Here is a 17,853-nt window from a genome sequence, read left to right as displayed (position 1 = left end):
AGTTCCCGTTGTTTCTGGTATCTGTCCCCAGTGGCTAAGGTTGGTTCAGTGGGTTGTGTAGGTTTCCTGGTGGAGGGAACTAGTGCCTGTGTTCTGGTGGATGAGGCTGGATGTTGTCTTTCTGGTGGGTTCGTCCACGTCTGGTGGTGTGTTTTGGGGTGTCTGTGGCCTTATTATGATTTTAGGCAGCCTCTCTGTTAATGGATGGGGCTGTGTTCCTCTCTTGCTAGTTGTTTGGCATAGGGTGTCCAGCACTGTAGCTTGCTGGTCGTTGAGTGAAGCTGGGTCTTGATGTTGAGATGGAGATCTCTAAGAGATTTTCGCCGTTTGGTATTACGTGGAGCTGGGAGGTCTCTTGTGGACCAGTGTCCTGAAGTTGGCTCTCCCACCTCAGAGGCACAGCCCTGATGCCTGGCTGGAGCACCAAGAGCCTTTCATCCACACGGCTCAGAATAAAAGGGAGAAAAAATGGAAAGAAAGAAAAAAAAAAAAAAAAAGAGGATAAAATAAAATAAAATAAAGCAATTATAATAAAAAAATAAGAAAAAAAATTATTAAGAGTAAATTTATTAAGAAAAAAAATTTTTTTTAATTTTTAAAAATAGATTTATTAATTTTTTATACTAAAAATAACAAAAAAATTATTTAGAAAAAATTTATTAAGAAAAAAAATTTTTTAATTTTTTTAAAATAAAAAATATGAAAAAACTTATTAAAAATTTTTTTAAAAATAGAAAATAAGGAAAAAATTATTAAGAAAACATTTATTAGGGGAAAAAAAATTTTTTTAAGCCAAAAAAAAAAAAAAAAAAAAAAAAAAAAACGGACAGACCTAACCCTAGGACTAACGGTGAGAGCAAAGCTATACAGACAAAATCTCACCCAGAAGCATACACATCTACACTCACAAAAAAAAGGAAAAGGGGAAAAGTTAATATATCCTGCTCCCAAAGTCCATCTCCTAAATTTGGGATGATTCGTTGTCTATTCAGGTATTCAACAGATGCAGGCACATCAAGTTGTTTGTGGAGCTTTAATCCGCTGCTTCTGAGGCTGCTGGGAGAGATTTCCCTTTCTCTTCTTTGTTCGTACAGCTCCCGGGCTTCAGCTTTGGATTTGGACCCGCCTCTGCATGTAGGTCCCCTGAGGGCGTCTGTTCCCCGCCCAGACAGAACGGGGTTAAAGGAGCAGCTGATTCGGGGGCTCTGGCTCAGTCAGGCCAGGGGGAGGGAGCGGTACGGAGGAGGCGGGGCGAGCCTGCGGCGGCAGAAGCCGGCATGACGTTGCAGCAGCCTGAGGCGCGCTGTGCGCTCTCCCGGGGAAGTTGTCCCCGGATTACGGGAGCCTGGCCGTGGCGGGCTGCACAGGCTCCCGGGAGGGGCGGTGTGGAGAATGACCTGTGCTCGCCCACAGGCTGTTTGGTGGCGGCAGCAGCAGCCTTAGCGTCTCATGCCCGTCTCTGGGGTCCGCGCTGATAGCCGCGGCTCGCGCCCGTCTCTGGAGTTCGTTTAAGTGGCGCTCTGAATCCCCTCTCCTTGCACGCCGCGAAACAAAGAGGCAAGAAAAAGTCTCCTGCCTCTTCGGCAGCTGCAGACTTTTTCTCGTGCACCCTCCCGGCTAGTTGTGGTGCGCTAGACCCTTCAGGCTGTTTTCACGCAGCCAACCCCAGTCCTCTCCCTGGGATCCAACTGAAGCCCGCGCCTCAGCTCCCAGCCCCCGCCCGCCCCGGCGGGTGAGCAGACAAGCCTCTCGGGCTGGTGAGTGCTGCTCGGCGCCGAGCCTCCGTGCGGGAATCTCTCCGTTTTTCCCTCTGCGTCCCTGTTGCTGTGGGATCCGCGCTGATAGCCGCGGCTCGCGCCCGTCTCTGGAGCTCGTTTAGGCGGCGCTCTGAATCCCCTCTCCTTGCGCGCCACGAAACAAAGAGGCAAGAAAAATTCTCTTGCCTCTTTGGCAGCTGCAGTCTTTTTCCCGGACTCCCTCCCGGCTAGCACCGAAGCCCGAGCCCCAGCTCCCAGGCCCCGCCCGCCCCGGCGGCTGAGCAGACAAGCCTCTCGGGCTGGTGAGTGCTGGTCGGCACCGCTCCTCTGTGCGGGAATCTCCGCTTTGCCCTCCGCACCAATGTGGCTGCGCTCTCCTCCGTGGCTCCGAAGCTTCCCCCCTCTGCTACCCGCAGTCTCTGCCCACGAAGGGGCTTCCTAGTGTGTGGAAACCTTTCCTCCTTCACAGCTCCCTCCCACTGGTGCAGGTCCCGTCCCTATTCTTTTGTCTCTGTTATTTCTTTTTTCTTTTGCCCTACCCAAGTACGTGGGGATTTTCTTGCCTTTTGGGAGGTCTGACGTCTTCTGCCAGCGTTCAGTGGGTGTTCTGTAGGAGCAGTTCCACGTGTAGATGTATTTCTCATGTATCTGTGGGGAGGAAGGTGATCTCCGCGTCTTACTCTTCCGCCATCTTGCCTAAACACATTTCTGAACAACTGACGGATCAAAGAAGAAATCAAAAGGGAAATTAAAAATTATCTCAAAACAAATGAAAATGGAAACACAACATATCAAAACTTATAGAATGCAGCAGAAACAGTTCTGAGAGGAAAGTTTATATAAATTAATGCATATATTAAGAAATTAGAAAGATCTCAAACACTCTAACTTTACACCTCAAGGAACTAGAAAAAGAAGAACAATTTAAGCCCAAAGTTAGCAGAAGGAAGGATATAATAAAGATCAGAGTGGAAATAAATGAAATAGAGATCAGAACAACAATAGAGAAGATCAATGAAACCAAGAGCTGGGTTTTTTGAAAAGATAAACATAATTGACAAACCTTTAACTAGACTAAGAAAAAAGAGAGGACTCAAAATTAGAAATGAAAGAAGAGACATTACAACTGGTACTACAGAAATAAATAGGATAAGAAGCTATGAACAATTATATGCCAACAAATTAGATAACCTAGAAGAAATGGATAAATTTCTAGAAACACACAACCTACCAAGACTGAATCAGCAAGAAATAGAAAATCTGAAAAGACCAATAATGAGGAAAGAGATTGAATCAGTAATCAAAAGCCTCCCAACACAGAAAACCCTAGAACCAGACAGCTTCACTGGTGAATTTTCTAACAATTAAAGAAGAATTAATACCAATCCTTCTCAAATGCTTAAAAGAATTGAAGAGGAGGGAACACTTCCAAACTCATTCTGCAAAGCCAACATTACCCTGATACCAAAACCAGATAAGGATACTATAAGAAAAGATAACTTTGGACCAATATCCCTGATGAATATAGATGCAAAAATTCTGAAAATATTAGCAAACTAAATTCAAGAACACATTAAAACAACTGTACACTACAACCAAGTGGGATTTATCCCTGGAATGCAAAATTGGTTCAACATACACAAATTTTTAAACGTAATATATCACATTAATAGAATAAAATATAGGAGGAAACAAGATGGCGGAGTAGAAGGACGTGTTATCACTCCCTCTTGTGAGAACACCAGAATCACAACTAGCTGCTGGACAATCATCGACAGGAAGACACTGGAACTCACCAAAAAAGATACCCCACATCCAAAGACAAAGGAGAAGCCACAATGAGACGGTAGGAGGGGTGCAATCACAGTAAAATCAAATCCCATAACTGGTGGGTGGGTGACTCACAGACTGAAGAACACTTATACCACAGAAGTCCACCCACTGGAGTGAAGGTTCTGAGCCCCACGTCAGGCTTCCCAACCTAGGCGTCCGGCAACAGGAGGAGGAATTCCTAGAGAATCAGACTTTGAAGGCTAGTGGGATTTGATTGCAGGACTTCAACAGGCCTGGGGGAAACAGAGACTCCACTCTTGGAGGGCACACACAAAGTAGTGTGCACACTGGGACCCAGGGGAAGGAGCAGTGACCCCAGGTGAGACTGAACCAGACCTACCTGCTAGTGTTGGAGGGTCTCCTGCAGAGGCGGGGTAGGGGGGGGCTGTGGCTCACCATGGGGACAAGGACACCGGCAGCAGAAGTTCTGGGAAGTACTCCTTGGCGTGAGCCCTCCCAGAGTCTGTCATTAGCCCCACCAAAGAGCCCAGGTAGGCTCCAGTGTTGGGTTGCCTCAGGCCAAACAACCAACAGGGAGGGAACCCAGCCCCACCCATCAAGACTCAAGTGGATTAAAGTTTTACTGAGCTCTGCCCACCAGAGCAACAGTCAGCTCTACCCACCACCAGTCCCTCCCATCCACCTCATCCACCAGAGAGCAGACAGCAGAAGCAAGAAGAACTACAATCCTGCAGCCTGTGGAAAAAAACCACATTCACAGAAAGACAGACAAGATGAAAAGGCAGAGGGCTATGCACCAGATGAAGGAACATGATAAAACCCCAGAAAAACAACGAAATGAAGTGGAGATAGGCAACCTTCCAGAAAAAGAATTCAGAATAATGATAGTGAAGATGATCCAGGACCTTGGAAAAAGAATGGAGGCAAAGGTCGAGAAGATGCAAGAAATGGTTAACAAAGACCTAGAAGAATTAAAGAACAAACAAACAGAGATGAACAATAACTGAAATGAAAACTACACTAGAAGGAATCAATAGCAGAATAACTGAGGCAGAAGAACGGATAAGTGACCTGGAAGACAGAATGGTGGAATTCCCTGCCACGGAACAGAATAAAGAAAAAAGAATGAAAAGAAATGAAGACAGCCTAAGAGACCTCTGGGACAACATTAAACGCAACAACATTCGAATTGTAGGGGTCCCAGGAGAAGACAGAGAGAAAGGACCCAAGAAATTATTTGAAGAGATTATAGTCAAAAACTTCCCTAACATGGGAAAGGAAGTAGCCACCCAAGTCCAGGAAGCACAGAGAGCCCCAGGCAGGATAAACCCAAGGAGAAACATGCCAAGACACATAGTAATCAAATTGGCAAAAATTAAAGACAAAGAAAAATTATTGGAAGCAACAAGGGAAAAATGGCAAATAACATACAAGGGAACTCCCGTAAGGTTAACAGCTGACTTCTCAGCAGAAACTCTACAGGCCAGAAGGGAGTGGCATGACATATTTAAAGTGATGAAAGGGAAGAACCTACAACCAAGATTACTCTACCCAGCAAGGATCTCATTCAGATTTGATGGAGAAATCAAAAGCTTTACAGACAAGCAAAAGCTAAGAGAATTCAGCACCACCAAATCAGCTCTACAACAAATGCTAAAGGAACTTCTTTAAGTGGGAAACACAAGAGAAGAAAAGGACCTACAAAAACAAACCCAAAACAATTAAGAAAATGGTGATAGGAACATACATATCAATAATTACCTTAAGTGTGAAGGGATTAAATGCTCCAACCAAAAGACACAGGCTTGCTGAATGGATACAAAAACAAGACCCATATATATGCTGTCTACAAGAGACCCACTTCAGACCTAGGGACACATACAGACTGAAAGTGAGGGGATGGAAAAAGATATTCCATGCAAATGGAAATCAAAAGAAAGCTGGAGTAGCAATACTCATATCAGATAAAATAGACTTTAAAATAAAGTATGCTACAAGAGACAAGGAAGGACACTACATAATGATCAAGGGATCAATCCAAGAAGAAGATATAACAATTATAAATATATATGCACCCAACATAGGAGCACCTCCATACATAAGGCAACTGCTAACAGCTATAAAAGAGGAAATCGACAGTAACACAATAATAGTGGGGGACTTTAACACCTCACTTACACCAATGGACAGATCATCCAAAATGAAAATAAATAAGGAAACAGAAGCTTTAAATGACACAACAGACCAGATAGATTTAGTTGATATGTATAGGACATTCCATCTAAAAACAGCAGATTACACTTTCTTCTCAAGTGCGCATGGAACATTCTCCAGGATAGATCATATCTTCGGTCACAAATCAAGCCTCAGTAAATTTAAGAAAATTGAAATCGTATCAAGCATCTTTTCTGACCACAACGCTATGAGATTAGAAATGAATTACAGGGAAAAAAACATAAACATAAACACATGGAGGCTAAACAATATGTTACTAAATAACCAAAAGATCACTGAAGAAATCAAAGAGAAAATCAAAAAGTACCTAGAGACAAATGACAATGAAAACACGACGATCCAAAACCTATGGGACGCAGTAAAAGCAGTTCTAAGAGGGAATATTATAGCTATACAAGCTACTTCAAGAAACAAGAAAAATCTCAAGTAAACAATCTAACCTAAAGGAACTAGAGAAAGAAGAACAAACAAAACCCAAAGTTAGCAGAAGGAAAGAAATCATAAAGATCAGAGCAGAAATAAATGAAATAGAAACAAAGAAAAATATAGCAAAGATCAGTAAAACTACAAGCTGGTTCTTTGAGAAGATAAAATTGATAAACCATTAGCCAGACTCATCAAGAAAAAGAGGGAGAGGACTCAAATCATTAAAATTAGAAATGAAAAAGGAGAAGTTACAACAGACACCGCAGAAATACAACACATCCTAAGAGACTACGACAAGCAACTCTATGCCAATGAAATGGACAACCTGGAAGAAATGGACAAATTCTTAGAAAGGTATAACCTTCCAAGACTGAACCAGGAAGAAATAGAAAATAAGAACAGACCAATCACAAGTAATGAAATTGAAACTGTGATTAAAAATCTTCCAACAAACAGAAGTCCAGGACCAGATGGCTTCACTGGTGAATTCTATCAAACATTTAGAGAAGAGCTAACACCCATCCTTCTCAAATTCTTCCAAAAAATTGCAGAGGAGGGAACACTCCCAAACTCATTCTATGAGGCCATCATCACCCTGATACCAAAACCAGACAAAGATACTACAAAGAAAGAAAATTACAGACCAATATCACTGATGAATATAGATGCAAAAATCCTCAGCAAGATACTAGCAAACAGAATCCAACAACACATTAAAAGGATCATACACCATGATCAAGTGGGATTTATCCCAGGGATGCAAGGATTCTTCAATATATGCAAATCAATCAATGTGATACACCATATTAACAAACTGAAGAATAAAAACCATATGATCATCTCAATAGATGCAGAAAAAGCTTTTGACAAAATTCAACACCCATTTATGATAAAAACTCTCCAGAAAGTGGGCATAGAGAGAACCTACCTCAACATAATAAAGGCCATATATGACAAACCCACAGCAAACATCATTCTCAATGGTGAAAAACTGAAAGCATTTCCTCTAAGATCAGGAACGAGACAAGGATGTCCACTCTCACCACTGTTATTCAACATAGTTTTGGAAGTCCTAGCCTCGGCAATCAGAGAAGAAAAAGAAATCAAAGGAATACAAATTGGAAAAGAAGAAGTAAAACTGTCACTATTTGCAGATGACATGATACTATACATAGAGAATCCTAAAAATGCCACCAGAAAACTACTAGAGCTAATCAATGAATTTGGTAAAGTTGCAGGATACATAATTAATGCACAGAAATCTCTTGCATTCCTATACACTAATGATGAAAAATCTGAAAGAGAAATTATAGAAACACTCCCATTTACCATTGCAACAAAAAGAATAAAATACCTAGGAATAAACCTACCTAGGGAGACAAAAGACCTCTATGCAGAAAACTATAAGACACTGATGACAGAAATGAAAGATGATACCAACAGATGGAGAGATATACCATGTTGTTGGATTGGAAGAATCAATATTATGAAAATGACTATACTACCCAAAGCAATCTACAGATTCAATGCAATCACTATCAAATTACCTATGGCATTTTTTACGGAATTAGAACAAATCATCTTAAAATTTGTATGGAGACACAAAAGACCCTGAATAGCCAAAGCAGTCTTGAGGGAAAAAAACGGAGCTGGAGGAATCAGACTCCCTGACTTCAGACTATACTACAAAGCTACAGTAATCAAGACAATATGGTACTGGCACAAAAACAGAAACATAGATCAATGGAACAAGATAGAAAGCCCAGAGATAAACCCACGCACCTATGGTCAACTAATCTATGACAAAGGAGGCAAAGATATACAATGGAGAAAAGACAGTCTCTTCAATAAGTGGTGCTGGGAAAACTAGACCGCTACATGTAAAAGAATGAAATTAGAACACTCCCTAACACCATACACAAAAATAAACTCAAAATGGATTCGAGACCTAAATCTAAGGCTGGGTACTATAAAACTCTTAGAGGAAAACATAGGAAAAACACTCTTTGACATAAATCACAGCAAGATCTTTTTTGATCCACCTCCTAGAGTAATGGAAATGAAAACAAAAATAAACAAATGGGACCTAATGAAACTTCAAAGCTTTTGCACAGCAAAGGAAACCATAAACAAGACGAAAAGACAACCCTCAGAATGGGAGAAAATATTTGCAAATGAATCAACAGACAAAGGACTAATCTCCAAAATATATAAATAGCTCATGCAGCTCAGTATTAAAGAAACAAACAACCAAATCCAGAAATGGGCAGAAGACCTAAATAGACATTTCTCCAAAGAAGACATACAGATGGCCAAGAAGCACATGAAAAGCTGCTCAACATCACTAATTATTAGAGAAATGCTAATCAAAACTGCAATGAGGTATCACCTCACACCAGTTAGAATGGGCATCATCAGAAAATCTACAAACACCAGATGCTGGAGAGGGTGTGGAGAAAAGGGAACCCTCCTGCACTGTTGGTGAGAATGTAAATTGATACAGCCACTATGGAGAACAGTATGGAGGTTCCTTAAAGAACTAAAAATAGAATTACCATATGATCCAGCAATCCCACTACTGGGCATATACCCAGAGAAAACCATAATTCAAAAAGACACATGCACCCCAATATTCATTGCAGCACTATTTACAATAGCCAGGTCTTGGAAGCAACCTAAATGCCCATCGACAGACGAATGGATAAAGAAGATGTGGTACATATATACAATGGAATATTACTCAGCCATAAAAAGGAACGAAATTGAGTCATTTGTTGAGACGTGGATGGATCTAGAGACTGTCATACAGAGTGAAGTAAGTCAGAAAGAGAAAAACAAATATCTTATATTAATGCATGTATGTGGAACCTAGAAAAATGGTACAGATGAACTGGTTTGCAGGGAAGAAGTTGAGACACAGATGTAGAGAACAAACGTATGCACACCAAGGGGGGAAAACCGCGGTGGGGTGGGGATGGTGGTGTGCTGAATTGGGCGATTGGGAGTGACATGTATACACTGATGTGTATAAAATTGATGACTAATAAGAACCTGCAGTATTAAAAAAAACGAACAAACAAAAGAAAAACAACTAGTACTAAACTTTCTTTGGGTTATTTGTATGGAAATATGTTAATATAAATGTTTCAGACATTACATGAAATTTCTAAAAATCTTATATGTTCTGGTATAATGTTATAAGTCATAAGTCTAGTTACTTTAAAATGTATATCTCAGAAATAACGAAATTTTCTTGTCAATTGCATTATTATGAACTTTCATCAAATCTTTAACCATGGTCATTTTTAAGTCTTTTGTCATTTACAGACAGTTCTGGGTGTACTCTGATGCTTTCGCAAAAATGTTCCTATAAAAGGGTTTCATCTTCAAGGAATTCATGGAAAAGTCTCTGACAAGTACAGGTTTCTGGTAACTGACTATACTGCTGAACTAAATGAATAAGCATTTTCAGAACTCTAATGGAAAACTGATGAACTCATAAAAGTGCTAACAAAAGATGAGAAAAAAAATTAATTACATGGGACTGAGTGAACTGATGAGGATGATTATAATTTTTGTGACTTTCTGTTTGAATTTAAAAAAAAAATCCCACAAGGACTCAGAGGCAAAAAATATACAAATCAATTTTCACTGCAAAGTAAAGGAGCTGTTACAGTGGAGGATTACTGGAGTGAATGTCAATATTATGACATAGTATGAGTGTGTTTCATGTTTGGTAATTGCAATCATTGTTGCTTTTGTTGTGGTTATCCATTTTAAATGCTTGGTGTCAGTTTATTTATCTCTTGTAAAAATAAAATACAGTGTGTGTGTGTGTGAAAAAAAAAAAGAAAAATGAGAGACAAATTAATCCCATCAAAATGGCAGATTCTTAAAAAGTCATAAGATGAAGTTTTGCGAAGAACGAAGGGAAATGAACTTCTCGTAATTGCTTGTGGGTTTTAAAATTGGTACAAGTGCCACAAGGGCAATTTGGCATATTTATAAAAAATCCTAGATGTATGCATTATCATATATCTGTCTTCCTGTGCTAGGTATTATGCTAGATAGTAGGAGAGTGATGGATGGTAAGCGAGATATTATTCCTGCCTTCCTGGCAGGAAAGAAAACTAAAGAAGCAATCACAATAATGTGATCATTTCATGAAGACTATAAAATAGATTTTCCTATTTTTGCAATAATGATATCTGTGTATGTGTGCATGTAGAATATTAAATACACTAAAAGAATATATACCAGAAAAAAAAATCCTCTAATGCTAAAAGCAGATAACTGACAACTCCACTTCAGACTCTTCTAGGAAATGACACATTTTGTCTTATTTTTTTTTCCCCAAAACTATGGTTCGGAGTTGAAGCCCTGAGTAGGTCCAAAGCTGTTTTGATAAACACCATCTTATTCTTGCTTGGGGACATCTTGTCCCTCACCCCATTAAAATTTTAAGTGGTTTTGGAATTAAGTGGACTTGAGTTCCAGGACAGGCTTTGATTCTAATTATTAAAAAGAACTTGTACTACCAAAAAAAAAAAACAAAAAAAAAAGAATAAAATATAAAAATCATGATTATCTCAATAAATGCAGGAAAAGCATTTGCAAAATTCAACATCCTTTCATGATAAAAACCTTGACAGATTGGGCATAGAACAAACATACTTTAACATAGTAGAGGCCACGCACAACAAACTCACAGTTAACATTATACTCAATGGAGAAAATGGAAAAAATTTCCTCTAACATCAAGAACAAGACAAGAATGCCCACTCCCACCACTCTTATTCAATATAGTACTGGAAGTCCTAGCTAGAGTAATTAAGTAAGACAAAGAAATCCAAATTTCTTTGGATTTCTAAGTAAGACAAAGTCATCCAAATCAGAAAGGAAGAAGTAAAATTATCACTATTTGCAGATGATATGATTTTACATACAAAAATCCCAAGGACTCAATCAAAGAACTGTTGGAACTAATCAACAAATTTCATAAAATTGCAGGATATAAAATCAACACACAGAAATCAGCTGCATTTCTGTATACCAACAATTAAGTATCTGACAAAGAAATTACCCCATAAACAATAGCATCAAAAACAATAAAATACCTAGGAATAAATTTAACCAAGGAAGTGAAAGATCTGTACAACAAAAACTACAAGACTTTGCTGAAAGAAATTGAAGAAACACAAACAAATGGAAAAACATCTCATGTTCATGGATTGGAAGAATATTGTAAAATGTCCATATTACCCAAACTGATCTATAGATTCAACACAATCTCTATCAAAATATCAAGGGCATTCACCACAGAAATAGAAAAAACAATCCTAAAATTTGTATGGAACCACAAAAGACTCCAAATATCCAAAGAAATCCTAAGGAGAAAAAACAAATCCAAAAGTATCACACTTACTGACTTCAAACTATACTACAAAGCTAGAGTAATATAAAAACAGTGTGGTACTGGCATAAAATTAGACATATAGACCATTAGAACAGAATACAGAGCCCAGAATTAAACCCTCCGCATATGTGGTCAACTACTTGCTGACAAGAGAGCCAAGAATACCTAATGAGGAAAGGATAGTCTCTTCAACAAATAGTGTTGAAAAAACTGGATAAACACATGCAGAACAATGAAACTGAACCCCTATCTTACACCACTCGCAAAAAGAACTCTAAGTGGATCAAAGACTTAAACATAAGACCTGATACTATACAGGTAAAGAGCCATAAAATTAAGACAAAATAATCTCTATGATGATAAGCAGAGTTGTGGGAGCTACAGAGAAAGCAGTAGTTAATTAAATGTGCCCAGCAGAGGGCATATTTGAGCTCACACTTGGAGAAAGAATAGAATTTCACCAGAGTATGAACAGAAACACTAAGTACATGACACGACCCCATAAAACTAGAAGTGTAGTGTGGGTGGGTAGAGGATTGTTTGGGACACCTGTCTGGGTCTTGGGGCATGTTTGGACATGAGGCTTAGAAGACCCTTGAATGGCACGCAAAAAGTTTGGGATTTAGTCTACAGGCAACAAGAACCGACTGAAACATTTTGAGTAGGAAGGTGATGAGGGATGGGCTTTAACCAACATTAATAGTAGAGCAATGGGGGAAGGAGGAGAAAGCCTGAGGCAGAGAAGCCAGTTAGAAAATCAGAGTCTGATTTGGGGACAGTGGAGAGGAGGGACAGATGAGAGACATTTTTGAAGGGTAATTAATTTTGGGGACTTGGAGGCTATTAGTTCTCAAGGCTGAGCTAGCTAAAAGCTGGTTTTTATGTAAGACAGCTCTGAGGGGAGGTGGGGAAGAGGGACATGAAAGGTGGAGCAGGTTTAAGGATGAGATTGAGCGATTGGTTTGGAAAGTGCTGCTTCTGTAGCATAGCAGCAGACAACTGGTCAGGGTTAGAGAGACAGAGAATTGGGAAACCTCATCAGACAGATAATAAAGTCATGAGAGTAGATGGACTCACCCAAGGAAAGAGAGAAGTCAGGAGAAAAGTGGAACCAAGGGAAAAACTGAAGGGAATGCCTGTGTCTATTGGTGGGTGAAGTGCCAACCAGCATAGTCACTGAGTATGAATGTAACCAAAGATGGGGGATACCCTGGAGGTGGCAGTATCACAGAGATAAGGTAAATGGACTCTTCAGGACTCTGGGACCATATCACCCATGTTAGAATTGCTTCTTAGTGATGTGTCTTGGGCAAATTACTTGACTTCTTTGTACCTCAGTTTCCTCAGCTGTAAAATAAGGATAATAATAGTATCCACATAATAGAGTGGTTGTGAAAATTGAGTTAAAATAGGTGAAGTAATTAGAACAGTGCCTGTTACATAGAAAATGGTGTATGTGTTAGTCATTGTTTTGTTGTTACTTTCTAAAATAAGGTTTTAAAAGTAAAAACAGTAGAAAATATGCAGTCATTCATTCAGCCAAGTGCTTTTAAAATTTTTTTCAATTATGCCATCTGGTTGTTTTGCATCAGGCACTGCCTTTTTAAAAACTTTTTATTTTGCAAAGTTGCAAACATAGTACAGAGTTCCTAACTACTCTTCACCTTGTTTCTCATAAGGTTAACATCTTACATATATATTGAAGCCAGAAAATTAACATTAATACAGTACTGTTAACTAATTACCTTATTTGAATAATGCCTGTTTTCCACTGTCTTTTTTTCTTGTCCATGACCCATTCCAGCATCCAACACTGCATTTAGTTGTATCTCCTTTGTTCCCTCCAGTCTATGATAGTTCTGTCTTTTTCATGATCTTAACATATTTTAAGACTACTAGTTTTGTAGAAGGCCCTTCCATTTGGGTTTATCTAATGGTTTCTCATGATTAGGTTGAGGTTATGCATTTTTGGCAAAAATTCCACAGAAAGAACATTGTAGCCTCCTCAGTATACCATCTTGGGGGTATGATGTCAATATGTCTTATTACTGGTGATATTAACTTGGATGACTCAGTTATGGTGATGTCTATCAGGTTTCTCCATAGTAAAGATACTATTTTTTCCTTTGTAATTACTATCATGTAGGGAGATACTTTGAGAATATACAAATCATTTTTTCAATATAATTTCCCCTACTAATTTTAGCATTCTTTGATGGCTCTTGCCTGCAACAATTACTACTGTGGTGTCTGACTAATGGTGATTTTCTATTTTTAGTCATTCCTTCTACATTTATTAATTAGAATTCTGTCATAAGAAAGAGCTGTCCCTTTCCCCCCATTTATTTATTTCAGTATATATTTATACCTGTATTTATTTCAGTATGGACTTGGATACTTAGTCTTTGGGTTGTAATCCAATACTATCCTTATTTATTTTGTTGTACAAATTTTTCCAGCTTTGGCCATTGGGACCTCATTCAAGTTTGTTCTGTGTCCTATTGATGTGTCCCCATCATTTCTCAAGCACTTCCTAACTTTCTGGCATCACAAGATATTCCAGACTAATCTTGTCTTTTCCCTGCCATAGCTCTGGAATCAAACATTTCTCTAAGGAGCCCTGGTTCCTTTTATTAGAGAATGGTATTTAGAAAACAAGCTCTGGACTCTAGGTATGATCATTGCTCCTAGGATGCCACTGCTTCCAGGCTCAGGGAGGAGTACCTCTTTTTCAAGTGTCCTGGCCGTCTTTCTAGAAGAGATGTTCCCTGTGCTTTGGGGAAAAATATGGGTTAAAACAATGACACATTCAGATTATTATCCTTTTGAAAATAGTACTGGAAAACCAATACTCTGTTCTTTTTCCTTTTTCCTTCCCTAGTTCTCCAGTTTGGATTTACAACTATCTTTGTGGCAGCTTTTCCCCTAGCACCACTTCTGGCCTTACTGAATAATATAATTGAAATTCGACTTGACGCTTATAAATTTGTCACACAGTGGAGGCGACCTTTAGCTTCAAGGGCCAAAGACATAGGTAAGTTGGATTTGAAGTGTTTTTAAAAGATATTAACCACCTGGTAGATAAAATAAAACAGCTACCAGCTTTAGATTTTTACATATGGTTTCCATGTAAGATAACTCAACTAACTCTTGCAAAAGAATAATTGTTAGCTTTAAATAATATTAGATAACAAGTACAGCTACCTATTTGGAAATTTATAATTTCCAGTGCTAGAGAATTTGTGCTTAAATAGATTCTCAATTTGGTTGTTTCTATCCTAAGACTTTGGAATCTAAAAATTTGATTTATTACCACTTATTTCCTTTTTAAAGTAGATCTCCCATTTGCTTAACTTTGTTTTGCTCTTTCCTAAATGTTTGCCGGAGTCATAGGAAGCATGGTCCAGTTTTTCTAGAGGCAGAGATGGCCTTTGGTTTTTGACTAGAGATGCTGAGTTTAATCAGGTGCAGCCCCTCAAAAGCTGGCAGAGATCAGAGACTGTCTTTTATCCATTTCTGCATCCAGTGCTGAGGATAGGGCAGGCAGGTGCTCAGCCAGTGTGTGCAGAAGAGAATTCGGTGTGCATATGCTTAACTCAGTGGTCTTGGAACGTCCCAATGAAACAAACACACTCAATGAGCACCTACTCTGGGCCAGTGCATCAGGAACTTGGTCCATAAACATGAACTGGAGAGACCCTATAGGTACCCCCAAGGAGCTCCCAGTCTGGTGGTATCTTGACATTGCATGTGCCAATCTGATCAGATAGTGTTTGGTGCCTTATCATTGACCAGAATTCTCTACTCATATCTGAACCCGATTGAGTTTTAAGTCATGAGCATGGGCACTTCCATGCAAACTCCTTCAATGCCAAGGTTTTTGAAGGTACAAATCCTTCCTCCTGGTTGCAAGAATCAGTTTTTGGGATGGTGGAAGGACCTGTGCAAAGGACTATTGAAAATGAATTACCCCAGTTGTTTTTATAGTTATCACCTCTGCTGTTGTGTCTGGAATTAATTCAACACTTCTCTTTGAATAGGAATTTGGTATGGAATTCTTGAAGGCATTGGAATTCTCTCTGTTATTACAAACGCATTTGTCATAGCGATCACATCTGACTTTATCCCTCGCTTGGTGTACGCTTATAAGTATGGACCTTGTGCAGGCCAAGGAGAAGCTGGGCAAAAGTAAGTGTGCCATAAAGCCATCATGAAATCCCCATTTCCTAGCCATTGTGTGCTGTTGGACACTCAGACAGAAGCCTCTGCATTGGAGTACATGGGACACAAGCCCAGGACAGAAGGCCTGTAGTGGGGAGGTGGAAATGTGATACAATAACACTTTTGGCCAAAGAAAACACATTCTGATCTATTGAAGGGTTGGAAGTCATACAAGTCATACAAGTTTTAGGTGGAATCCAATGTGAGAAAAGCAATTAATCATTTTCCCCCCTCCTGCCCACCATGAATTCAGAAGTGTGTGGTATGCTAATGTGTGTAGCAAAAAAAGTGTTCCATGATGTATAGTTATGCCATTTTTATGAGTTTATAAAAGTATAGTTATAATTTGATTCCTCTTGTGTCATGTGTAGACCCTGCAAATTTTACATGGGAAATGTGCAATCATGTGCCAAGTACTCACAAGGTATTCCATAAATATTTGTGGAATAAGTAACTGAGTGATTCTTTCCTGGCTATGGACTTGACCAGTGTCTATATTACCACAGGCAAATTGGGTGAACTTAACTCGCTGAGAGCTCAATACTATGGCATCACCTCAATGGTTCCCAAAGCCAGGGCTCTGTATTTCTGGTCAGCTAAAGCCTTGGCAAAATTATAACATGTCCCCTAGCTTTCATTTCTACACCCTTGGAAAAAAGATTAAAAGTCCCAACATACTTTAATGGGAAAAAATAAAACAACCCTGTTTGGCTAATGTCAAAATAATATAATTAATTGTGGGATTTAAATGTCTGTAGGTCAGAGTGGAATGTGTGTTGGGATCATAGGGTCCTTTTGGTGCCCCAGAAGTCATCTCACTTAGGCTCCTGCATATTCCTACAAGCAGCCCTGCCTCTTAGTTTACTAGTCTGAGCCAAACTAATTCATCCTCTATAGCCAGTGTAGTTCCATCAGCCCCCAAGGCGTACAGTGCCACCAAATCAAGTCAGCTAAATTTATACACACCTGACCTAGGTCCAATTTCATTATTCATCCTACATAAATGCTCTAAGGCATAGATAACTGAATGAGATAAAGCTCACAATCCAGCTATTTGAGGAAGCTTCTATAAAGTTCTTCACTAACCACGTGGCCATTAAATGTGAATTATCTAGCCACTTTAAGTGAGCATACCATCCAATTTTAAGAGAGATTTAAAGACTTACACTGTACTATGCGTGCACTTCTTTCTACCTGTAACTGTTGTGAACATTCTCTGCTTGACTCAGCCTAGAAGAGCTTACCTTTGTTCAAACCACTTTCATGTATGTTTTGCATTTGATTCTCAAAACAACGCGGGTAGCGGGATATGCATTATTAGCCTCGCTTTGAAGAGCAGAAAGAGATTGAGAGAGGTTAAATCCGTAATCACAAGGCAGAGTAACTGATGGAGCCCACACGAAGGTAAAGCCTAGACTCAGACAGTGCCCTTCATCCTGAACCTCACAGCCCTCGGGGCCCTTGCCAATAAGTGCTTATCCAACTCATCTAACAGTCAACTCCCTGGGGTTTAAATCTTGATGGTTATTTCCATTCTTCCGCTACTTCAAATATGGTAATACCTGTCTTGTTCTGGAGGAAACCAAAAAATAAAGTGGGAACATTTATACGCAGCTGATAATGAATCAAAGCTTTAGAGTTTTGACGGCCTATTAGATTTAAGACAATGTTCATGGTGATTAGAATTTCTCTAAATAGCCTCCTTAATTCAGTTTTACTGAGCTCTTTGGGCCTTTTTTTTTTTAAACAATGTTTCTCTTAAGAGCCTTTTGCTACCTTCAATATTTGTAGATCTACTTTTTATCTTCTAATCCATTGGTCGTTTTTCTTATTTTCAAATAGTTACATTTGTGTATGTTTCTTCATGAATCTTATTTTCTGCCCCACCAGCTACTCTATTATCCTTTTTAGGTTTTTTTTTTTCCAGTTTAAAAATGCTTCAGAGATGACTGAACTCATAGAGGAGCAGCATTGTCAAATTTTAGATGTCATAGGCTTTTAAGG

General features: G+C 39.2%; 1 protein-coding gene across 1 annotated transcript in view; it reads left to right on the top strand.

Annotated features, from left to right (window-relative positions):
• Window positions 1–17,853, top strand: part of ANO4 (anoctamin 4) — a 470,138-nt gene that overhangs the window by 433,671 nt on the left and 18,614 nt on the right. Inside the window, exons 25-26 of the mRNA XM_061204482.1 lie at window positions 14,510–14,662; window positions 15,669–15,816. Of these exons, the coding sequence (XP_061060465.1) occupies window positions 14,510–14,662; window positions 15,669–15,816 (301 nt within the window). The remainder of the gene's footprint in view (window positions 1–14,509; window positions 14,663–15,668; window positions 15,817–17,853) is intronic.

This window comes from Eubalaena glacialis, chromosome 11, assembly GCF_028564815.1.
Source record: "Eubalaena glacialis isolate mEubGla1 chromosome 11, mEubGla1.1.hap2.+ XY, whole genome shotgun sequence".
NCBI lineage: Eukaryota > Metazoa > Chordata > Mammalia > Artiodactyla > Balaenidae > Eubalaena > Eubalaena glacialis.
This window is presented reverse-complemented; position numbering and strand designations above follow the sequence as displayed.